Source organism: Onychomys torridus, chromosome 16 (assembly GCF_903995425.1).
Source record: "Onychomys torridus chromosome 16, mOncTor1.1, whole genome shotgun sequence".
Lineage (NCBI taxonomy): Eukaryota > Metazoa > Chordata > Mammalia > Rodentia > Cricetidae > Onychomys > Onychomys torridus.
Window position 1 is genome coordinate 62,867,154 of NC_050458.1, and position 24,712 is coordinate 62,891,865.

Below are 24,712 nucleotides of genomic sequence, written 5' to 3' on the forward strand. Positions count from 1 at the left end.
AAAGAGAAAGGGAGGGCAGAGGAGAGAGGAGCAGAAGGAGGAAACGTAAGTGTACAAAGGGGTCTCTTCCTCCAACATGCAGGGGCAAGGAAGAGTGGGGACACTGGGTGCTGGAGTGGAGACGCAAACATTCAGTTTAACAATGGAATATTAAAAAAAAAATAGTTGTTGTTTTCAAATTGTAACCTGTGGTAAAACATAGAAAAATGTACTAAACAAGCTTGGTATAAAACAGAGTAGAATTTTCAAATAAGCCCAAGGAGGAAGCACAATGCTGGAAAGGGCGGGGCTCCAGGGAGAGGAGAAGATTTTATATAAAACTACCCATTACAATACAGAAAAGTATAAAATGTTCCTGCTCTGGAACGTAAGTACAAAATGACACTGGCATTGGATCATCTCACCATCTAGACCTTCAGAGCTCTCAGAGGGTGGGAGATGCTAGAAAGAAAGAAAGGAATAGCAGTTTGAAAATCTCAGGCTTAGCAACCTAACTCCACCCGTTTGTTTGTTTGTTTTGTTTTTAGCTGAAAATGACATTTACCTTGATAACCTTTACTCCTAAGCCAAAATTCATCCAGGTTGCAAAATACTCTTAGGAAGTCTACAAACACCCAATGTGGAGCAACTGTTGGGATCACTGTGCTGGAATTTTAAAGATGAAAATAAACCTACAGACTAAATGGTGAACACATTCAGTCTCCTTTTTCTTTTAAAAGCATATCCCTGTGAAATATATATTTCACATGTGTGTGCATATATGCATGTATATACACACATATAGATAAGTATATATGTATATAAAATTCTCTGTGGTTAGAAACATATTTAAACTAACTAGCCACAGACCATCTAGACCTGTATTCATCCAACTCTGGTATCTATGCTAAAGACCGAGGTCCTTCTTGGTCAGAAGCAGGCAACAGTGAAGTGGGGGCCTGTTGCCGCACTCAGTACTTCTGGGGGATGTCCTCTCCACAGCACATATGCTAGCACATGCAAACCCCTGCTTGCCAGGAAAGGACTGCTTGTAACTTCAGGGTCTGCCAGGGCCTGTGCGCTGGGCTGGGCATGGGATGACTCTACCAGTGATCAAACGGCTTTGAGGAGAAGCAGGTGGGTTTCACATCTGGGCACAGAGACAGGAAGGGTTCTGTAGGAGGGGACTTCAGCGTGTGTCTCCAAGTCCAGGTTACAGTCTCATTCCTGCCTCTGCGTCTTGGGAATCATGTGTGTGTCTACGTGCTGGTGCTTTTTATCCCTACCCGCTGTCCATGCCCTTTCCTACTTCTTGGTAAGGCCTAGCAACAGGAGTTTGTAAGAAACCAAGATTCTTCCCAAGCTTTTCGTGGGCTCCTAATTAGGGACTCAGTGAGGCTGGAGCCCTTTGGAAACAAGATGGCAGAAACGAGGTGAAAAGCAGTCTCTCTCCAGCTTAGGGATGTCCCTCACCCCTTTCACAGCACCAAAGTTTCTTTGCAAAAATAGTATCTGAGATACAAAAGGAAAGGCAGATGTGCTTGTGAGTGCATCTCGCCTGGGCTGGTCCAGGATCAGGGCTGCACAAGAACAGGGTGAGGAGCAGCTGTCCCAAGGTCTCTGGCTGCAGACGGCGAAAGGCTGGTCCCTATACTACCATGTCTGTCCTCAGAGACAGGCTTCACAAGAGCTTCCGGTGGAGGATCTCCCAGACCATTCGCTTCCGGAAATACGGCATGTGTTGCTGTAGGGACATAGACACAGCAAATTTTCACTTTTGTAAGCACAATACTCCTTTCTCCATACTCCTCTTTTTCTAAGGTTTTCAACTAACAAGCTCAGTGACATTTCTGGTCTTTCAAACCACTCATTCATGGTTCCATGCAGCCTTTTCTTATTGTTCCTTTCTAGTACTACTTACACTCTGTGCCTTAAGGAGCTCCAGTGGGCATCACCTGGAGTCTCCAGGCTAGGTCCAAATGACTCCCAGAATTCGGAGCATGGTGCCTATCAGGTCTTCTATATTGATCTCTTAATAGAGTATGAGACTAAGGCCTGGAAATGAGAAGTACTTTCTCAGAGAAGAACTAAGAGAACTTCAAGCATTACCTCAGTTTGGTCTAGATCCCAGTGTCTTAATCTTTAGTTTTGCTTTAAGACAGGCTCTCATTAGGTAGCCCTGGCTGACCTGGAACTCTAGGTTGACCAGGCTGCTCTCTAACTTACAAGAGGTCGAGCTGCTTCTGCCTCTGAGCGCTTGGATTAAAAGCATGAGCCACCCTGCCCAGTTTTCCCCAAGGGTTCTTTAAACTCTGGGCTGTGACCCATATGAGCACCTGACTATGGAACTGAAGACGGGCACTGTGAAAATCTGAGGACAGTAAAAGGTTTCTGAACACACCATGTCCAAATTAAGTCAGGCTCAAATGTACAATGAACCCAAGGTGCTCTGGGCAGAGTTCCTGGTGCTGCGTGACTTTCCTGCAGCTCTGACTCTGGGCACATAACACACACTTTGTGTGTTCGGTGACCCCAGAGAATGCCAACTAATGCTGCCGGAAACACCCCAGTTCAGATTCCAGACCACTGTACATTATGTGTTTTTACTTATATATAACATTTTCTGCTTCTACAGAAACAATGGTTTAATTATGAAAAACAAAGAATTTTAGTACATTCCTATCGTCATTTCTTAGCATGTGATATCTAATTGGCTTATTTTTGGATTGGATTGTACTAGATTTTGATTTTAAAAATTGTTGTTTGGGCTCAGTGAGTAAAGGACTTCCTGCCAAGCTTGTCGACAGCAGTTTGGTCCTGGGAACTCGCGGTAGAAGAGAATCCACTCCCATGGGCTGTCTTCTCCCCCCGCATGCACGTTGCTTCTTTCACCCCAAATTTAAAAAAAACATTTTTAAAAACTGCTGTTTGGCTTTGAGTCTCATACTTCAGCCATTCTGTACTACCGCGTGCAACAGTCTGCTCAGCACTGCCTCTTATAAAACCAACTATTAAAAACAACGAAGATGTGCTATACTGTAACAGCAAAGATTCAGCCAAATTCAATTCTTTATGTAGAAACAAGAACATCCATTTCATTTGTGTGCAAACTCACTTTTGTCCTTAATCAACTGTAAAATTACTTGTATACCAGAGAACTGTTTTAACATAAATTCTTTGATTTATTGTCAGTATATGTTTCATTTATTCATTTAATATCTATCTAGGGTCATGCAAAAATTTCTTGGGTGAAAACAAATTGTAAGTTTTTATTTCTTTTTAAAGACTTATTTGTTTTATCTGTATGAATGGTCTCCCTGCACGGATGTCTGTGTTCCATGTGCATGCACTGGTACCTGGGAAAGTCAGAAGAGGGTGGCGATCTTCGGGAACTGTAGTTACTAGGAGTTGTATATGGCCATGTGGGTGCTAAGAACTAAACCCAGGCCCTTTGGGGAAGAGCAGCAAGTGTTCTTAAACCACTGAGCAATCTCTCTAGCCTCAGCAAGAGGAGCAAGTTTAAGAAGCCCTGAGGTTCAGACAAAATCTAGAAAAGCCACTCATTCAAATAGAAGTGAAAAGTTAAGTAGAAAACATACCAGAATAAACCATAATAATTTCTAGTCTCAATCAACTTTGGTTCAGGACAATGTCTAGAAAAATGACCTGCTGAGATAAAACTGACCAGCTGCATTGAGAAAAAGGACGAGGATGGGGGTGTTATAGCAAAGCGCACGAGGAGATTAAGTTGTGGTCTATGGTGGTTTGAAAGAAGATGGCCCCCAGTGAGAGTGGCATATTGGGAGGTGTGGCCTTGCTGGAGGAAGTGTGTCACTGTGGGGGCGGGCTTTGAGGTCTCTTTTGCCCAAGCTTGCCTCAGTGCTACTTTCAGTCAACTTCCTGTTGCCTGCAAGATGTAGAACTCTCAGCTGTTCCTCCAGCACCACGTCTGCCTGCATGCTGTCATGCTCCCCAACATGACGATAGTGGACTGAACCTCTGAAGCTGTAAGTGAGCCACCTCAATTAAAAGTTTTCCTTATAAGAGTTGCTGTGGTCATGGTGTCTCTTCAATAAAAGCTAAGACAGGGTCTATTCCAAAACCTGAATTAAAGAATGCTTTCTCTGCTTCCAGTTTTGTTTGTTGTAAGACTAGAGATAGGTTGGGGAGATGGACAGAGAATAGAGAATGCAGCTTTCTTTTTATTCAAGACTCAATCACTATCACGTGACACACGGTTACCCAGGATGTGGTCAGTCACTGTGTCTTTGGTGCAGTGTTACAGACTGTGGAGAGTGTTATGAGACACAACCCAAAGCATGCAACGGTATGGCAGAGGCCACAGAACAGAGAAAGGCAGCTACGGACAGCTTGGGTATCGGGTGCCTAGGCTCCGTCCTGAAGGCCACCTCACCTGTGTGAAGTTGATTGGTCTGTCTTTGGTAATACAGTCAGCATATTTGCAAGCAAACATCCCACAGTCACTTCCATTCATCTGCTGCGGAATTTCCTGAAAGACCAACAACACACTATTTCTGCAAGCTTCTTTATCAATTTTACACCATTTCCCTGAATTTTGGACATACAACCTTGGGTCGCCTATTTAAGACAATCAAGTTTAAGGGAATTTTTTAAAGTAGTATTTCAGTCCCACCTTTGTGTTTTACTCCATGTTAATCATCTGGGGAACTGTCTCAGATTTTCATGGCACTGAAGGGTCTAAAAACTGGTCCTTCCACTAAGCATCAGATAGGGGTAAAACTCGGCAAAACAGTCTGACATTTAGAAAATGGTTTACACAGAAGCATGTTACGAGCTTTCCCACAGATAATCCGCCTTCCTCAAGGAAGCCGACAGAGCTGAAGGCAGACAAGACATGAAGCCAGAAAATCTCTGGGAATCAAACGGCAATCAACCCTCTTTTCCCTCACCCTATTTTTAAGGATCTACAGGAGATCCACAAACAGCAGATCAACCCTCTCCTCCCAAACCCTGTTTGTAAGGGATCTACAGGAGATCCACAAACAGCAGATCAACCCTCTCCTCCCACACCATTTTTAAGGATCTACAGGAGATCCACAGGAAACGTACCTGGCTCTTCTTGCTGAAGAGCTGCCAGCCATTGGTGTCAAACTCTCTCCTTTTCTTGTCAACACTTTCTTGCTTTAGGTACTGCCTAAGGCAGTGGAAGAGAATGAGATGAGCTGTGTAGAGCTCTGGATGTAGCCCCCACCCACAGAACGGGGCTGGCAATCCTCGGAAGCCAACCCATGAAACTCCCACCATCAGCCCACACTGCCAACCCAGGAGCGCCAGGACCTCTGTTTCTGATGGCATGATAGTAACAGTCTTCTTCCTAAAGTTCTTTAGTCTACTAATCCTCCCAAGGAACAACTTTTAAATATATTTCTTGGTTTGTATGGTCCTTTTAGCTTCATCAATCTAATGGATAATTTATTATTAAATTATATAAATTATTAAAAATGTCTCTAGCAGTATCAGGGTATGTATTTTAACACTGGTAGGTTTGGATCTCCTTGTGAAAGTTCAATTCAAACCAACAATTTAACAAGTACAAATTCAAGCAAGGTGGTGGTGGCATAGGCCTTTAATCCCAGCCCTTGGGAGGCAGGCGGATTTCTGAGTTCAAGGCCAGCCTGGTCTACAGAGTTCCAGGACAAGAGAAACTCTGTCTCAAAAAACCAAAACCAACCAAACAAAGCACAAATTCACAAAGACTCCTAATTTTCACGTACATGTGTTGTAGTGTGATTGTGTGCAGTATGTGTTCACACAGATTTGGGCATGAGTATGTGTATGGTGTACATGTGGAAGCCTGATGTCGACATCAAGTGTCATCCTTGGTCACTCCCCAACTTATTCACTGAGACAGTGTCTCTCAATCAAATCCAAAGCTCACTGATAATACCAGTCTTGCTGACCAGTTTGCTCTGCTTCCCAAGGCCAGAGTTAAGATGAAGCCATGCATACACATCACTGATGTGAGTCCTGGAGATTTGAACCATGGGCTTCATGCTTGTGCAGCAAGCCCTTTAACCTCTGAGTCTCTCCCTAGCCCAAGAACATTCTGTTTAAGTATTAAACACTCACTTTTCAGGAACATCTTCCCCCTAGTCATATACCAGATGCATAGCAAAAAACTAGGTGTTTTAGAAAGAGAAGCAAGTAGGTCTAAGAGACTTGCATCCGAATTTCCAGGCGGGCCACTCACTAAGTATTAAGACGCAAGCAAACCAAAACTGCCTCTGTGGGACTTGAGTTTTTTCATCTAAAATTTCAGAAAGCTGAATTAAATGAGTTGTGTTGACTTAATCTCTATGTATATAGTTACTCTATATTTTAGAGTGTCAAGACAGCAATTGCCCTCATTAATACATATAGTATTAATTATTTTGCTAAATTTTACTAGAATTTAAAATATGCATTTCTACTAGATAAGATGATGTCATCCAACACATTTCTGAAGGTGAAGACAACTGAGTTTCACTGCCGGAGAAACAGAAAGCAGCAACAATTTCGTCTCTCTTCAACTCGCACTTACAAGAGGATCCTGCAGGCTTCGATGTTTACTCCACCCATAGAGTCATAGTAGGTGACACTTTTCTTTCTAAAGTCTATGACCTGGAACAAAACAGAGCAGTGAGGGCCCTTCTGTCGAATCAGTGTTCCCTCCCCAACCTTCTGTGACACCATGAGAAGCTGGGGGATGTTCTGCATTGTACTGTCTTAATAACAAGTGGATTGTTTATGGAGATGACACTGGGGCTCATCAATTGGTGGGCCTAGTGATTGGCCTGAAATCCTTTTCTACAGTTCAGTTTTCCCATGATCAACATGATTCAAAGAAAACTAGTTAACTATCTTAAGATCATTTCCACAGTTTAAGATGATGACAAGATTCTGGGTTTGTCTTTAATCTTGATACTTTCTTTTTCAATTGGTATCTTCTAAATGTAATTTAACACAGAATATATAATAACTTTTATTAACATTAAATTAATGTATCCATGCTCCCAGAGTCATAAAAACACAGAGAGCAAGCCACAGCTAGGCAGGAAGTAGTGGCCAGAGCTGGAGCCGGCAGCATCACGAATATGCTTCCCCCTTGTCTTATGCTGAGGCCAGTAGCTGGCCAGCAGCTGCCAAGGCTAAGCATCTCCTACTCTGATAGGAAATTCACTCATTCACCTGATTTCTAGCCAAGTTACCACTATTAAATCCTATTTTCCCTGCAATCAAGCAAAGATGTAGAACTCATGACTTCCTAGGTTCTTGTTGTAGGTTTTTTTCATGTCATCAAAAATAAAGGAGCTACTCACAGCTAGACACCAGTGCACACCCAGGTGAATAGGTACCAGAAGAATGTCAACAGAAAATACATCCACTTTCTTTGTCCAACGTTTCACCGCTTGATACCCAGCTGTTTTTAACTTAGTGAAGAAAAAGGTATTAAATGCATGGACACTTGGAAACCCCGTCTCTTTACTACGTTCCATCAGCATATTCATGTAGAAATTGATGATCTGTAGGAAGAAATTACACATTACAAAGTCAAAACAGTGGCACAGCAGGGGGAGCAGCTATACTGAATAACTAATATGCCATTAACACACTGAATAACTAATAAATGTGCCATCAACATACTGAATAACTAATAAATATGCCACTAACACACTGAATAACTAATAGACCATTAACATATGTTTATGTGTTATGCTTTGAATCCCAACCAACTCAATGAAAGCTTCAACAGACAGATTTAATATATCCAGTTTTCGCTTACTATGAAGATTTCATTAATCACACTCCTGACAGTACCACACAACTAAGCTTAACTGCTGGACAACAGAAAAACAGGCAGACACTAGCAGGACTTGTAGAGACCCGAGAGTCAGGAGGAAGGCAGGCTCCCGAGAGAAGGAAAAGGTGGAGTGCACTGGCAGTTCCTCTAATATTTTTGTACTGAGTAAGTGGACCCGAATCTCAGTTCTTATTCACCCCCCACATACCCCTTTCTCCTTCTTTTCTTCCTCCCTCCACTTTCTCTTTCCTTTTCTCCCTCCCTCTGTTGAAACAGGATCTCACTCTGAAGCAGACTGGACTGAACTCACTATACAGCCCAAGCTAGGCTTGAACCCATGGAACATCTGTTTGAGACTTGAATGTTGGGATTAAAGACGTGGCATGTGACATGATCTTGTATGGAGAGAAAATCCAGCTCCATATCCAAAGCCGTATCAGTCACACTGCAGAGGCACAGTGCTTAAGCTTCAAGCAGGTCTAAGCAACCCGAAAGCCAGAGACAGACTAGGGAAACGTCTGCAGTAGCACAGCGACTTCCCGTAGGAGCGAGACATGACACAGTGTAAAACTGTTTGCTGCTAAACACCGAACAGTCAAGTCACAAGCATGAAGAATCCAGATGTTCAGCTTTCTCATCTCTTGACTGCATTACTCCTTCAATAGCAAGTGTGAACGTGGTAAATTAAAATGCTTGATAGAGGAGATGCATGACTCTTTCTGTCGACAAAGCAATGTCTTCTCTAACAGCAACTATGCTGCCTGTAGTTCCTTTAGGTCCAGGACTCCCTGGTACTAAATCTTAAAAGTTACCAGGCCAAAAATTATGGCCTACTTCATTTATGTGGATAGCTAAAGCCAGGCCAGTGTCTGTCAACTGAAAGGAATGAATGGGCTAACTGAGCCACAGCCTGGAAATATGACTATGAAAACAGGCACATTTTTCAGAATGTTTTTTGAGGAATGGGAAAATGCCCCTGTCCTTTGACAAATATTTATACACCAGGATGCCAGAGCAGTGAGCCACTGTCCAGCAGCAGGGAACACTGCCAGGAACACACCCGAGCATGGTCTAGCCCAGAGAAAGGGCCTATAGATGCAGATCCAGAGGCAGCTTCAGGGAAACTTTACTGAGGGCTCTAAGGTGACAGGGGCCACGTCTGAAGACACTGTTCTGCTGGCAGCTCTGATCACTGTGCAACAGACCCGAGGAAGCAGAAGACTTAGGTCGCTGTGGCTAATTCTATGTCCTAAAGCTAACTGGTTCTTAGCTATTTTAAACAATGAAAAGGAATCTAGCTACAACCAGATAGACTATTTTCAAATCTAGGTATTCAGTTTAACTGCCTGAAAATTGTGGTCCTAAATGATGTATTTCCGTTTGTGAAAGTATCTACTAACAGAGGCATACCTGTCCAGCAAGCAGAGATTTCTAGATAGCAAACTACAATCTCCACTGAGAGAAAATTAACCAAAAGGAATGGGTAAGTTTCCTCTTAGAGAATCAGGTAGAATCTACCTAGTCTATTATGTTATCCATGTTATGCGTGTATATATATTATAAACATTATAAACGTATATTCACTGTACCCAAAGCTACAGTACACAGGCAGATAACCAGACAGTTGCTGAGAGTCCAACCGTTCTGCAGGGCTGGCAGGTTACATACTTTCCAGGCAGTGAGGACTCAAGGAAAAGGTGAAAGAACAACACAGGCAGAGAGATAAGGACAGCCGAGCACACAAAGCCAGGCAAGCACTTCTCTCCCAGGTATCTACCAGAGTGCTCACCCCTGCAATCATTAGCTTGAAGCTTAAAAAAAAAAAAGCGGGGGCTGACACGTTATATGTAAGTATCCCATTTTTCAGAAGGAAAAAGTTCTAAAAACTAAACGGTTTTAAATAGTCAGGTTTCTCCTCGCTGCCTGAAAGAACCAACTATAAAGCTAGGTTGATGAGAACAGAGAATCCTTTCTTCGTTGCTGTGTCTCGACTCCAGCCAAGTTTTTTTTTTTTTTTTTTTTTTTTAAATGGGGAGGGAAGTGGCTTCTTCCCATTAGCCAATAGCTAATTAGCTCCATGGAATGATGTGAGTTCCTTTCCATTTTCCCTATATTCCAGCAGAGGGAGTTTGGTGGCTTCCACATTCCTTCCCATTAGCTGAGAATTTGCAATCTGATATTTAGGCTGAGTTTAGATACAAGTCTCTCTCCTCAAGTGAGGAAAACTGCCAAAGTTCAGCCAAGACACAACCATATTCAAAAGAAGACACACAAAGACTCCTACATGTCAGCCCACAGAGGGGGGCTGGGGATAAAGGAAAAGAAACGAGAGAAGGGATCCTAGTGTTCAAGATGAGAGAGAAGCAGATGCCACCACGTGTGCCTGCTTTCTGAAAACCAAGGTCCTGCCAGCTCTGAGCGCTCTCTGACACACAGACTCCAGGTCCAGCAAGCTTTAAATCCCCTTTGAAATGCGGCTGAAGTCCACCAGTCCTGAGTCTTCTGTTTGTCTGGCCACTGAAGCACACGGAAAGCACTGCTGGCTTTGTTAGACCACTGGCCACCCTCTCTGGCGAACACTCGCCTGCTGGTCCTAACAACTGCCTTCCGACTGTCTGAAGAGCCTTGGCCGCAGCGTCTGCTGTCTATGCAGCCTTGTTTGAGGGTGGGAGAACTGTTTACACCGCCTTTGTTCCTTTTATATTCTATTTGATGAGTTGCCAGCCTGGAGCTGCAAAGAAGCTTCTCTTTAAAGGAAAATTTGACAGTCAGTCTTTTCTTTTTTAAATTAAAAAAACTATATATTTATTTACTTTATGTATATGGATGTTTTGCCCGAATATATGTCTATGTACCATTTGTATGTGGGTCCCCTGGAATTGAGTTACAGATGGCTGTATGCTGCTATGTGGGTGCTCGGAGGAGAACCTGGGTCCTCTGCAAGAGCTTCCAGTGATCTTAACCACTGAACCATCTCTCCAGCTCCAGAAAAATCCTACAGTATTTTCAAACAGAGACTGGGCAGAGGGATAAGGATTGTTCCCCCCTGAATGTTGACACAATGACATAAATGACCACTGGTATTTGTATCTTTTTCTTGCCCAATAAACTAGACAAATCTGGAAGCAAACATTCTCTAGCAGTCAAGTCTTCTTGTTGAACTCTTCATGGTCACTCTCAACCCCACTGCTTGGCTTAGGAAGAAATGTCCCAACAGTTGGGCATGATGACACTCCTGAGCAGTCACTGAGACAAGAAGAGAACAAAAGAGCCCCACTTGACTATTATGGCTCGGAGACCATCCAATCAAGAGCTAGACTAATATAGAACATACAGCTTCCCTACTGTACAAGATTTTGTCTCCTCGTGTGTACATTCCAGAACAAATGATCAAAATTACTGCTAAAATTCTAAAGAAGGACAAGCAGGCAACACTCGTTTATGAAGAATAATTACTACTTTCCAAAGGACCTTGCCTAAGATCTTGGTTTATCGGAGGTAGCTTGGGGAACATTCCAGAGGCCAGCTGTAAGGATGGGAAGAAGCCTGTGTGTGACCCTAGAAACAACAGTTCTACTCCGATGGCTTCATTCTCATGGGTGCTTCACATCCGGCAGGTCTATCATACTCCCTTATCTAACTAGCTTCATCCCTCAGTGTCTGTCCTCTTTACACAGATTATTTCTTCCCTATAGAAAATTTATTCTCAGGGTTGAGTTTTGTGGGCTATTTCCTCTCTACGGAGTATTACCAGGATCTACCTATTTCCTGGAAAGAATTATCAACTATGACCACTATCACTCACCCCTTCCATTATGTGTGTGGGGATGCTGAGGCTAAAAGCCAGGGCTTTGTGCACGGTAGGCAGGAGCTCTACCTCTGAGTAAATACTATGCCCGGACTTCCACTAAATACTGTGTCCTAAAAGTTAGAATTCTTGACTAAAAAGCATGAGCTCCAATTCTAGATCCCAATTCTGCCATAAAAACCCATTGAGCCGGGTGGTGGTGGTGCACGCCTTTAATCCCAGCACTCGGGAGGCAGAGGCAGGCGGATCTCTGGGAGTTCGAGGCCAGATTGGTCTAGGAAAAGGAGCAAAGCTACACAGAGAAACCTTGTCTCAAAAAAAAAAAAAATCCATTGAACACAGTACTTCCCTATAGCCTTACTTTTTACTTTCCCACAACCAATCAAACAGGAGTACTGTCTCTATATACAAGGCTACTGCAATGGTGAGAAGCTGAAAGGCATCTCTCTTACAAATGGTTAGCTGTGGCCTCAACGCACTTGTATTCTCCATGTAGACTCTACCTTAGTTCCTTCCTCTTCTCACACTGGCTGTCAGACTTCCCATGACCTTTCCTTCCCAAGTGAAGTTACAAATGCCACATCCTAATATTTCAGTATTATTTACTTCGAAAACAACCAGTCATAATCAGTATGGGATTGTAAGCCACATGGAGACCCCCGCACCCCACCCAAAGGGGCAACACATCATCTCGCCAGTTTCCGTTCACCCATGTAAATTCACTGTTAGCAATGATTTGGGGACTGGGCTCTCGGGAGGGTGAACCAAGCAGGACCGTGCCCGGCACCCTGCTTCTTCACACCGTACTGAGTTCTGTGTATCCAGCCGTTACAGAGGGAGAGCAGAGTGCAGGAAGTTCACTCAGCAGGAAGTACAGCTTTCTTCTTCCTCCTCTGACCTCCACCAGCTTTGTTTTCAATGTGTCAGGAAAATGTCTATGCATTTAGGCTGCGAAGCTTTCGGGACAACTGACCTCTATCACTGTGAAATTCACTGCTAGCTGCCCTCACTCTAAAATAAACTTTGAATACTTCAACAGTCACTTTATTTATTTATTTTTAAATTAGTGCTTGCAGGGTATAATTTGTAAGCCTATCTGTATCCTTACATTCAGAATAGCATCTTGTATGGTTGGTGTGTGGCTCACTACAGAGCACATGGTAACAGCACAGGTCCTGAGCCCAACTCCTAGGAGCGCAGGGAAGGGCGCTTCTTAAGGACAGTTCTCTTTAACCCAGTCTAACAATCTCACTTTGAAACCCAATGCCTTTATTTTTTTCACTCATACTTGTCCAATACGATAGCAACTAGCCAAGGTTAATTTGAGTTGTGACTATTACAAACTAAGATAAAATTTATAGCCTACTTCAAAGAGGAAGTAAAACAACTCAATAATATTTTAATATGGACTATAAACCAAAAATGACATATTTTGGATATAACTGAGTTAAATAAAACATATTAGAGTTCACTTTTATTTAGTTCTTTTTCTTTTCTTTTTTTCTAGTGCTAGAGGTCCAAACCAGGGCCTCAGGTGTGCAAAGCAAGCCTTCTACCAACTGCACCCCATCCAGCCCCTCTCTAAAAATGGCTACCTTTCAATTTAAAGTAAGATACATGGCTCACATTGTATGGCCACCAGACAGGGCTGGTCTAGATCATTTTGATTTGATCCTGATAAGGCTGAGTTACATCTACTACCAGACTCATTTTATGTTTGTACCATTTCTTCTTTTTTATCTTTTTCCCTTCTTCTGGATTTCTGAATTGCACTTTAGCTTACAACCATACTTTTGCTTTTGCTTTTGCATCACTGCTCTCGACTTGCATTATGTAGGTATTTAATGTTACCAGTCTATGTTCATAACATAGCACTACGACATATAGAAGGGAGAATCTGATGGTAGTTAGCATGAACTTCACTTCTGTCTTCTCCTTTATGCTACGATTATCAAACTTCTATTTTTTACATAAGTTCCACTAAAACAATATACTGTTTAGTTCTGCTTTAGTCAATGTTCTTTTAGAGATAAGAACATTCCTAATCTCTTCAAGCCTTTGCAGGCTGATTTTCCATGATGTTTTTGTGCCTGAAGAACAAGTAACATCTTCAGTACCTATCTGCTGGCAATGGATTCTATCACCACTACTAAGAAAGCACGGCTTTCAGCAGGCTAGACAGCTTACTAAGTAATGGTGCTTGCTCACTGCCAAACCTGACAACCTGGGTTCGATCCCTGGGACCCACAGGTGGAAGGAAAGAAGCAATTCCCATAGCTGTTCTTTGACTTTGCATGCACTCTGCTACGTGCACACGCACACACATTACAAGGGATAAGAAGTAAAGGAGAGCAGAGCCTACTCGGAAAGGATATTTATGAAAATGTTTGTTTGTCCTCTCTGTCTTACGGCCTGTTGGATCTTAACAAATTATTCTTTGTCCCTCTGCACTTAATGTGCCTCCTTTCTTGCTACACCGACTATTTTTCTCCTTAGTGCTGGTTTTTGGCTAAATTTATCCATTTTATCATGACATCTTCTACTTTGGATATCTTAAATTTCACAGATGTCAGTGCCTGGCTTCAAGTTCAGGACACCTTCCTTCCATCACTAGTTCTTAAACAGTTTTTTATAGACATTGCTAACGCCTCTGGGATTCCAATTGCAAATCAGGCTGCTTGACAACATCCCGGGACTACTGACGACCCTGCCATCTTCCTTTTTCCATGCTTCATCTTGGGTGCCCTCTGCTGTACCTCCACACCACATTCTTATAAACTATAGCGTATACCCCTTTATCTCACTTCTCTCAAGGACCACTGCTGTACTACCTTCATGCAATGCACCAACATTGGGGTTGTTTTGTTTTTCTTTTTTAGTATACTGGGAAAGTTGAAAGGGTAAACCTTTCCTTTTCACAATATCCTGAGCAGAAGCAAAACCAGTTTTATCTGTACAAATACCTAAATTATTTCCATGTATTTCTAAATTTATTTAATGATCTATGAAACAATGCCCAAGGGGTTGGAGAGCTGGCTTAGTAGTTCCAGATGACCCAGATTCAATTTCCAGCACCCACATAGTGGCTCACAAGAGTCTCTAACTCCAGTCTCAAGGAATCCAGCACCTTCTTCTGGTCTCTGTGGGCACTAAACATGTGTAGTGCACAAACATCTATGCAGGCAAAACACCTACACACATAAAGTAAGATAAGATAAAAAAAAATGTATCTTACAGTTTAAAAAACAAAGACAAACAATGCTCAGGCCTTCAAGAAGCAAAAAAATCTAGCCTAAAACAGCCCTCTTATCAGAATGATTAACACTGACTCTTAAAGGTGAATGATTTTAGAAGTCATGGAGGTCAATCTCTAGGAATTAGTAATAGCTGGTACTGACATCCATTTGAGAACGCTTGCTTCTTCATGCCTACTTTCCATCTACCTCTGCAGATATGTTTTCTCTTTCCTCTTTCCTCTTTTTAGACATTATTAATGACTGATTTACTGATTCAGGATAGAAATTCTCACCTATATCATCAATTTTATCAGTCCTTTATAGTGCCTGTTTTTTACAGGGTAGTCAGTTTCCAAAGTCTGTTTTTGAGAAGTTTTGTCTTCAAATGTGGCAGTAAAAATCTCAAATTAGTTCTCTGAAGCTACACAGAATTTAATAAGTTCATTTTTGAAAATCTACTGAATAAACAGGCATGAAGGTCTATTTTTCTTTTTAAAAAGAGATCAGGGGCCAGGAGTGGTAGTTCACGCCTTTAATCCTAACACTGTGGAGGCAAGGGCAGGTGGATCTCTGAGTTCAAGGTTAGTCTAGTCTACATACATAGTTCCAGAATAGTCAGGGCTATGTAGAGAGAACTGTGCCTCAAAAAAAAAAAGAAAAGAAAAAAAAAGAGGGAGAAGGTAGCATACGGCTTTATATATATATATATCTATATATATCTCCCCAATACTGGATTTTTGGATTTTATTTCTTTTTATTATTACACTTATTAATTTATATGTATGCATGGACACAGGTGCACATGGCAGACATGAGTGGAGGTCAGAGGACAATTTGTGGGAGTTGCTTCCCTCCTACTCTGCGGGTCTTGGGGTCAAATGCAGTCACTAGCCTGGGCAGTAAGCTGCTCTGCTTGTCTGACCATCTTGCTGGCCCTGGGTTTCTCTTCTTCCCTCCTTTCTTTTCTTCTGGAGAACTGAGGATTTTATTTTCTTTAAAACCTAAATCTGGCTCCTTTCATTACCTAGCTTTTATTTTACTTTGTCAAGGGTAAGAATAATTTATGAGCTACCTTATTTACAGAGAATTTTCATATATCCTAGAATATTGACAGGACACACAAAACAAAAATGGTTATTTACAAGAATATTTATTTGAGAGAAGAATAGAATTGAAAAAATATAATTGAAAAAGAAAAGTATCTATAAAATAAATGTCAGAATTTAAGTATATTTAATAGTTCATCAAAATGTTGGCTATTTAAGCCTAAGAACTATGATGCTTCTTAAAATAGTTCTTGTTATCATCCTGAAGGTATGACTTTCCGCCTGCGTTGAAAGTCAATACTCTGAACTCAGAAGAAAAGCATGCCTCCCAACGTTCTAGGCAGGTGTGGTAGAGATAAGGAGAGAAGGACTCTCTCCTCCCCAAATCTGTCCTAAATCACGTCATTGCCATTATCTCCCCATGCTCCAACTCAAGCCTCTGGTGGGTCTGGTGGCCCTGATGAATGCTGCCTCTGTAAGGAATCTCTCTGAGCTAACTGCCACAGTAAAGGGCAAATTTTCAGCTTATATCCTACTCACTGCTGCCCCCTAGCCTTTGCCCAATTTATAACAAACAGGCTATAGTCCTTTTGGAATAACTGACTTCCTTCCTCAGCAGTGATAGGAAAAAGAAACGGTAAATGATTATAGACCAAAAACAATTTATAAGAGAACACTTTTGATTATTGTTGACTTTTGTTTTCCTCGTTAATTTGGTGAGCTCTTCTCCACTACAATTTAATCCAGTGTTCTATTACCCAAGGAGCCAAAAGATGTGAGTGAGGTTTCTAACAGACATCAAATCATGTGTTCCTTACCATTGCTAGTCAAAATAGTACTCAAGGAGTGAGAGGCCTCTGAAATTCTTATCGTCTAGACTAACCTCTGCCACAGACAATGGAGCAGTTCCACTGGCCCCAGGAAATCAACATCTTGGGCACGATGCATGGTCTTAAGTTCTGTACATCAACTCCCGTAACAGATCCAATTCAAGACTCCAAGGTAGTGGCCTACAGTGACTACCGGTGCCTGGGTTGAGCCCCGCTCTGCTAGTTACTGTAACACCTATGACCCTGGGAATTCTTCATCTTCCTGTGCTCTGTTTTTTCACATGCTCAACTTGTCATATGCACACAATAATAAATAAAAAGTAGGAATAAATCCTTCTAAAGTAAAATAGGTTTTTAAAGGTTTAGGGTGAAGACAGGTCAATTTAAAGATCATGCCTTAATTACTATATTTAATTGGAATTGGGAGGTGCAGTCATTGCCCCTCTTGCTACATTGCAACTACATAAAAGCAATTTATTTTTACTCTCATCTTTAAAAACAGCATGAACAAATGAAGGCTACTTCAGAAAGCTTATCACATACAATGTAAGTAGCCTAAAGCCAGGAGACGAGGAAAAGGAAGAAGACCTGGTTCCCGCCTCCAGATCCCAAGTATTCCCTCACGCTGCAGAAAGGTCAGACATTAAACATCTGCTCAGCTATAGGACTGCAGAGCAGGTGCCTGAAGGCGAGTGAACACCCTGTGTGAACAGCCTTTCCCTCCGTGTGTACAAGAGCAGATGAAATCAGGAGCACTTTGCCTGTAAAGCACACCGAAGCACAGCAGCTTGTTAGAAGGCCTCCCTTCTCTGAACCACATTCGTTCATACAGAGAGGCCTGGGAAAGAGAGGGGTTCAGATACAGGTATCATCTACGAACCATATTTGGAGAAACAGTGAGATGATGCCCTTAGTTTTCACTTAGCATTTACTTACTATTTGCATATTAAGTGCAAGATTACCTCATCGTTGAGCCAATTTAGATGGTTTAGAGTTTGAATATCTTTGCGTGTAATGGTCAAGCGGAACGCTTCACTGAGGACTTCATCTTGGTTACCATTACGAAACACATTCTTTATTTCTTTCTCCATTTCCTAAAACAAAAGATCAAACATTATAGTTTGGCTTCTCACCAGTCACCAGACTGTACTTATGACAGTCAGCTACCTGCGGTTACCATGGTCCCTTTGCGTCTGTCTAACATTTCCTTCCTGGCTTCTCCCTCCCACCCTCCTAGTTCTCTTTCTTCTTCACAGTGTGCAGATCCTGGGTTCCCAATCAGCTCCTGAAGACTGCAATAACCTGTGCTCAAATCTCTTTAAAAGGCTCCTTTGTGTTTTCTCTTTCTGGTTCAAACGATTCCCCAAGAAAGAGAAGCAGACACAAAGGTGCCATGGAGTCAAAGGGAGCACCTTTTAGTCAGATGCACTTTTCACAGACAGTATTGTGTTTACTTTTAAAGGTCAGCTATGCAATTAGTACAACTATAAGAAGTATGTGACAGTCACTGGCTACATGCAGTTCTTTTCATATAATGGAGCTGGCAGTCAAATGCAGGGCCCAGGGCCTAGCACAAGAGAAGCAAGCTCACTACAGCCACCAAGTGCATCCTGGGTCCTACAATGTTTTGAAAGAGGTATGAATGAAGACACAGATTTTAAAACACAGACTTCTAAGTATCTTCCAAAGTGTTCACAATGATTATTGCTTAAAAAGAAACATTACAAAAACAATGTATGAAATGTCATAATAAAACCATCTTTGTATGCTAATTAAAAAATAAGACAAAACAAAAACACAAAAAGCAACAGTACTTCTCAGCTCATAATGTGCTATCGAATGATTTCCTATGGGGTACAACCAGTACGTACAAAGTGGTGAGCTCAATTCCCAGGACTGTAATCAAAACACATCAAAATCTCCCAAGCCAAACCCAGTAACAAAAATTATTTTTTGAAATATAAAATATAAATGTACTACATACTTTTTCACTGAAGTTGCTAAAACCCACCCATAATCATCTTAACAATTTTTAATTACCTTTAAAAGTAAACATTGGTGCATAATACAAATAGAAGTATAGCTGGACAAATACAACTTAAATGTAAGTACTCTGCTGAATTATGTTTGGAACTGTCCAACAAAAAAGCAATTGTAAATTTTTTTTCAAGACAAGATTTAATTATGCGGCTCTGGATGGCCTGGAACATTTATGTAGACCAGGCTGGCCTCAAATGCAGAAATCCACTTGCCTCTTCCACTGGTTGCTGGGACTAAAGGCGTGTGCCACTACACTCTACTGTAGGATTTTTCTTTCCTTCTTTCCTTCTTTCCTTCTTTCCTTCTTCTTTCCTCCCTCCCTCCCTCTCTCTTTGATTTTTTTGAGACAGAGTTTCTTTGTATAACAGCTCTGGCTGTCCTGGAACTTGCTTTGTAGACCAGGCTGGTTTCAAACTTACAGATCCACCTGCCTCTGCCTGTCGAGTGCTGGGATTAAAGGCATGCACCACCACCACCCAGCTGTAATTTTCAGTGTGTATTTTACCTCTGTAATTTCAGGAAATTCGTCTTCACTATCAGTTAGCTGGTGACTTTTTTTCCCGGTTTCCTGGGTGTTTGTGACAGGAATCTCCTTTTCAAGAGGTACACGAAGGTGCAGTTCTATGGAATCAAGCACTGCATGTTCCTGTTCCTGCAATCTCTGGAGACATAGAAATCTATCACTTGACTTCTGTGAGGTGAGTCAGTCTGGCATATGGGCCATTTACAATAAATGCTATGCTACTACATGAGTGCACAGTCATCACTCAGACACAGTTAAGCCCCCAACAGTTTCAACCTGGATGTGCTATTTATTTTATAGTCTTTTTCAGAAAACATTTCATTTATTTTTACTTTTTATGTGTGAGTCCTCTGCTTGCATGTAAGCAGGTGCACCAAGTGGTTTCTGAGGAGGCCCTAGAGGGGGCTGCACCCCATGACTGAAGCTGCGATGGCTGTGGCCACCCTGGCGGTCCCCTCACCTGGTTTTGAAGCTGCAGTGCCAATGCCTTCTGTTCTTCAATCTGGCGGAATCTCTCCCGGGCTCGAGAGTCATACACACTCGTTCTAGAAAATGGAGAGCAGCAGCATCACACCCGCATGCAGCCCGACCGTACCCATCATGCCTCTGCAATCACTGTGCTAACCAGCATTATAGAGCTCCCACAGATACACTCACTCAGACCTCAGCACACTTACGTTTTTAGACACAGCCAAACAACGTGGTTATTGAAACTATTCTATCACACTTCCTGGAGTAACTTAAGTATAACAGGTGTGACGTCTGTGGGTATTTGTAAATAAATAGTCTCGTTTCAAAAGCGTGTGTCTTAAGAGTAAAGACACAGTCTAGTGGGGAGAGCAAAGCTGAACTCTATGTTCAAAAGCAGAACTGAGCCCAGAGAAAGCAGCACACTGTCAAAGCTACAGCTAAGTAGTGTGCATTTAGACCCACAAAGACCAGGGGCTAAGGAGAACTGAAAAGGTTTTGGGGCTTTAAACTAAGTGCTTTCAGTTATTTCTTAAACTCCCTAACAACTCAACTGTGTATCAAGTGACAAAGTAAAGGCATTTACTTTCCTTTTTATACAGCATTAACGCTGGAATAGTTCCCAATTCAATCTAGCTGCAGCACCTGTTACACAGTTGACAAATGTGCAAACAGAAATCTCCTAGCTGGGGCTGAAGGATGGCTCAGTGGTTAAGAACCGCAGAGGACTTGGGTTCAGTTCCCAGAACCCATATGAAGGCTCACAATGTAACTCTTGTTCCAGGAGATCCTGCATCCCCTTCATAAGACACACACATACATGCAGGCAAAACACTCATACACATCAAATAAAAATATTAAAATCTGAAAAAAAAAAACCTATTGTATCTTAAGAACCCAATACTTGAAGAGTACAAACAGGCAATTCTTTTTGGTTTGGTTTTTGGTTGTTCCAGATTTACTCTGTGTGTCCCTGGCTGTCCTGGAACTTTCTCTGTAGCAAATAGGTAATTCTTACTGAGTAAAAACAATTAGGATAATCTTAGTTGTTTAATTTCCTTCTAAATGAAAATAAAATGAGAAGAAAAAATATGAAAAACAATGACTTACAATTCTTTGATCCACAGCTCTGCCTGGAAGAAAGCAGGACTACAGATAGGGAAAGAAAATAAACAGGAGTTAAGGGAAAATCAAATACTTTCACCAACAAAAGCAATCACTTAACTGTAAAACTACTTTGCAAGTATGGAATAAAAGATATCCAACTGACACAAAGTAACTAATTGAAACTTTAAGAACATGTACTAAAAGGATGACCCAACGCTCAGAGGGAATGAAGTTCATTCAGCCCCGCTCTCTTGCATGAGAGTGCATAAGTAAAAGGGAACCGATGAGCATCGGCAGAGACAAGCATCAGCTCTACTCCAAAGACGACAGGCCTATTCCAGTCTACAAGGCTAACTGCTCTAACAGCTTTCCCTCAACTGCCTTCTCTCTTTGCAAACCTCTAACTAAGGGATCTACCATCAACACTTTTCCAAAGGAAACCTCTGAGGTCCATAAAACAAGTAAATGGAGCTCCAATTTCAAAGTGGAGACTTGGCTCCATTTAGTTCTGTGGTTCTGAGCAAGTCACTTCCTGTCAGCGTCAAGGTGTGTAAAGGACAGTGGGTTAGAGTTCCGAGTTCCCAGTCACCCTTAGGCTGGGACGTGGCAAGGAGAACACTGTTCTGCCTCCTCACTGTCACAAGGCTAATGAGAGCTGCTCCCTGGGGCTCAATGAGCACCTGCTGTATCAACCAAGACAGACAGCTCAGAAACCAGCAGCAGCAGCAGCAGTGTGGTTTTAGAGTATGACGAGAGACGACCCAGCACGAGAAGACGTTTATTACAAGACACAGAGACAGAAGACAAGTACTCAGGGCTTCACATGAGCAGGTCATGGTTCGGCTGCATTCCTTATCAAAAGACAAATTTGATTGCGAATAGAGATTTTTGTCTATTTATAAATTACTGTATCCTCTACAACTAGAATACTGCCTGGTACAGAGCAGACCCATGATGGCTGAATAAATGTATGATGTAGGGGCAAGTACTTCTCTTCAGTGGACTAAGGTATCTATTGGCTCAGGAAGGACAATATTAGGGAACTGCATTTCTAAAGAGATCATACAGCATTTCTTATATAACTGCTCTGTATGTAAAACTGCTATAGTAGTTTTATATGTTGTTAAGCCTCATGAGAATCTCCACATTAGTTCATCTTCAATATAATATGTAACACGAAATTATGACTCATACTTTACAGAAAACAAAACCACCCTGAGGCTCAGAAGGACAATCTGTATTGGAACAACTAGTATTATAAGCCTTATTGGTCCAATTCCAGACTATGTTTTTTTTCTTCTCACGTTGACATGCCTTTTGGGATGCTAACACATTAAATAACAAGGGAAACTGAGTACTTGGGCTACTCAAGGGCACTTTGGGCTTTCTAGGCAGATCACTTATTTAGGAAAGATTGACTTACGAAGCACCCATCACATATGAGGCACTAAAATTAGCACTGGGTGGTTACATGCAAAGACGTTAGTGATAAAGATAGAGGGAGGGTGGAGTTTCTAATGTCATCTGGGAAACTCAAACACCATCTAGAAAAAAAGTAACAACTGAATCAGATTTTGAAAAGCCAGAATTAATCAGTGGTCAAGCAAAGAAGGGGAATCCCATGCAGAAGACTCAAGAGTGTATAGAGTACAGAGGTGTGGACACCAAATGCAAACAGGGCAGGTCCTCACTGTTGGAACTTAACTAAAAGGCAGCGGCTGAAACTAAACCTAGAGGCCAAGCAGCCAAGTCCTGTAAAAGCAGCTTTAATCCAGCCAAGGACACTACCCCATTTGCCTTGTTAAATAGCTCACGCTTCTTCAAGTCATTTCTAGGAGAAATCCCCCATAAAGGAAAGGCATACTTAGTAAAGAACCAATGAGAAGCTGGGAGTATTCTATCTAATATCAACATCTTCCAGGAAAGAATCCTAGCTTTTGTTTAATTTTCTGTGAGACACATTTGAAAGCACTAAGCATCATACTATTATACATCATCATCACTTGACAAGGTCTCATGTAGCCCAGGCTGGGTTCAAACTCATTGTGTAGCTGAGGATGATGATCTTCCTGCCTGCACTCTAAGTGCTGGACCAACTTTATGTCACTCTTCACACTGACAAGCTTGGTTCAAGAGAATAACAGATTTACATGAAGGCCAAAAAAAGCTAAAAAGCAGAGGTTAGCCCTGACTCTAAACACCATGTAAGAAACAATGAATCTAATAAAGTCTCCTTGGAAGACTTAACACAGAGAACTTTAAAGAATACCTGAAGCTTAGAATACACATGGGAGCTGCAAAGAAGGGGACTGGGCTAAGACAACATTCTGTCACCTGTCAGGAGCGTTATATAACATGACGCTCCTTATAACTGGGTGTGCTGGCACACCTTTAATTCCAGCACTTGGAAGGCAAAGGCAGGCGGCTCTCTGTGAGTTCAAGGCTAGCCTGGTCTACATGGCAAGTTCCAGGGCTACACAGTGAGATCCTGCCTCAAAAACGACAATAACAAAACACCAAACACAAAAATAAAATGCAGCTCCTTGAGAACAGGGAGTCTTAGTCACGCTTGCTATCCTAATGTCTATACCAATACCTGACACACAGTAGGTTCTCAAGAGATACTCGTTAAAGGGAAGAAAGCGCAGGAGAATAATTTAATAATTTAATGATCACGGAAGCTCTTTACTGATTAGACATGAATTTCAGAAAGGTAACTGGTTACAGCATGGAAGGCAGACCACGGGGGGCTCAGTACGGTGGGAGACACAATGAAGAGTGAAGGTTGGAGGAAAAAGATGGACAGGAAGTCACTGAAATAACTTGAACACACAGTTTTATGCCATGTGACTTTCAGTGCAGAACTGTAGCTAAGGAAGGAAATGGCCGACCCTTCCCCTAGATTTACCTGGAAGCTGGAGTCTGAGATTCTTTCACTTGGAGTAAAATCACAGAGTCTGATCCTAAACAAAGAAACACAAGAGCATGTCATTGTGAGTGACATCCCACCATTTCCTAGGTCGCCTTCAGTTCAAGCTTCTGCACTGTGTTACGTTCTATGCTGCAAACACAGCGTTAAGGATAGGGTTACCGACAGATTGGGTAAGGATAAAGTTCAAGATGGAAAGAAGAACAGTTTCACTTTACTGAGCCCAGAAACAGGTCCTGGGAAGAGCTATGCCTCACAGATAAGTAAGTCATTAGGAACACAGGCACATCTGTCTGTCAGCTTCGACCCTCCTCCTGTTTCTAGGAACAAGAGCATACCACAACTTTGAAAGTCTGGAGTTTATAATATACTAAATAAGGTGAAAAGAAGGGAACAGGAAAACAGGAAGAAATTGAAAGACAAAGGCAGGGTTTATAAACATAATTTTATCATTGTATTTCAAAGTCCTTCTCAAGTACCAGGACTATTCCCTCACTAGAATATTTATTTACAGTACGAGGGCATGATGCAATGTCGTGTCGAATGTTTATTCCAGTCTAGCTTTATCTCAGTATCTCCTACATGACATGCACTTCTGAGGTTTGAGTATTTTTTTATTTTAGATTTCTGGAAAATAACATAGTTCTCTTAAGTTAAATTACAACATTTAAAAAAATACAATAAAAAAGATAGTTCTTAGCAAATCATTTTATAAAATGTAACACAAGTTTTCAAGTGTAGTTAGTGATATCACTAAAAATTAAATTCCCAATTAATAATTTTCAGAAAGTAATGAAAAAAAAATAATAATAATAAATCAAATGAACTGAGAAGGGAAGAGAGAGCCTTAAGAGATGGGTGCTGTGTGTCAAAAGAACCTGACTATCTGACCACTTAATCTAAATGAGGATAACTACATAACAA

General features: G+C 41.7%; 1 protein-coding gene across 5 annotated transcripts in view; it reads right to left on the minus strand.

Annotated features, from left to right (window-relative positions):
- Nucleotides 1-757: 757 nt before the first annotated feature.
- Senp1 (SUMO specific peptidase 1) overlaps nt 758-24,712 on the minus strand; it is a 55,852-nt gene continuing 31,897 nt past the window's right edge. For all 5 annotated transcript variants that reach the window (XM_036208861.1, XM_036208862.1, XM_036208859.1 and 2 more), the window contains 10 exons: nt 23,768-23,822; nt 20,863-20,901; nt 19,745-19,829; nt 19,267-19,422; nt 17,684-17,815; nt 7,320-7,523; nt 6,542-6,621; nt 5,071-5,155; nt 4,394-4,489; nt 758-1,723 (listed from right to left, as the gene is read on the minus strand). In XM_036208861.1, the coding sequence (XP_036064754.1) occupies nt 1,661-1,723; nt 4,394-4,489; nt 5,071-5,155; nt 6,542-6,621; nt 7,320-7,523; nt 17,684-17,815; nt 19,267-19,422; nt 19,745-19,829; nt 20,863-20,901; nt 23,768-23,822 (995 nt within the window). In that variant the 3' untranslated portion in view covers nt 758-1,660. The remainder of the gene's footprint in view (nt 1,724-4,393; nt 4,490-5,070; nt 5,156-6,541; nt 6,622-7,319; nt 7,524-17,683; nt 17,816-19,266; nt 19,423-19,744; nt 19,830-20,862; nt 20,902-23,767; nt 23,823-24,712) is intronic.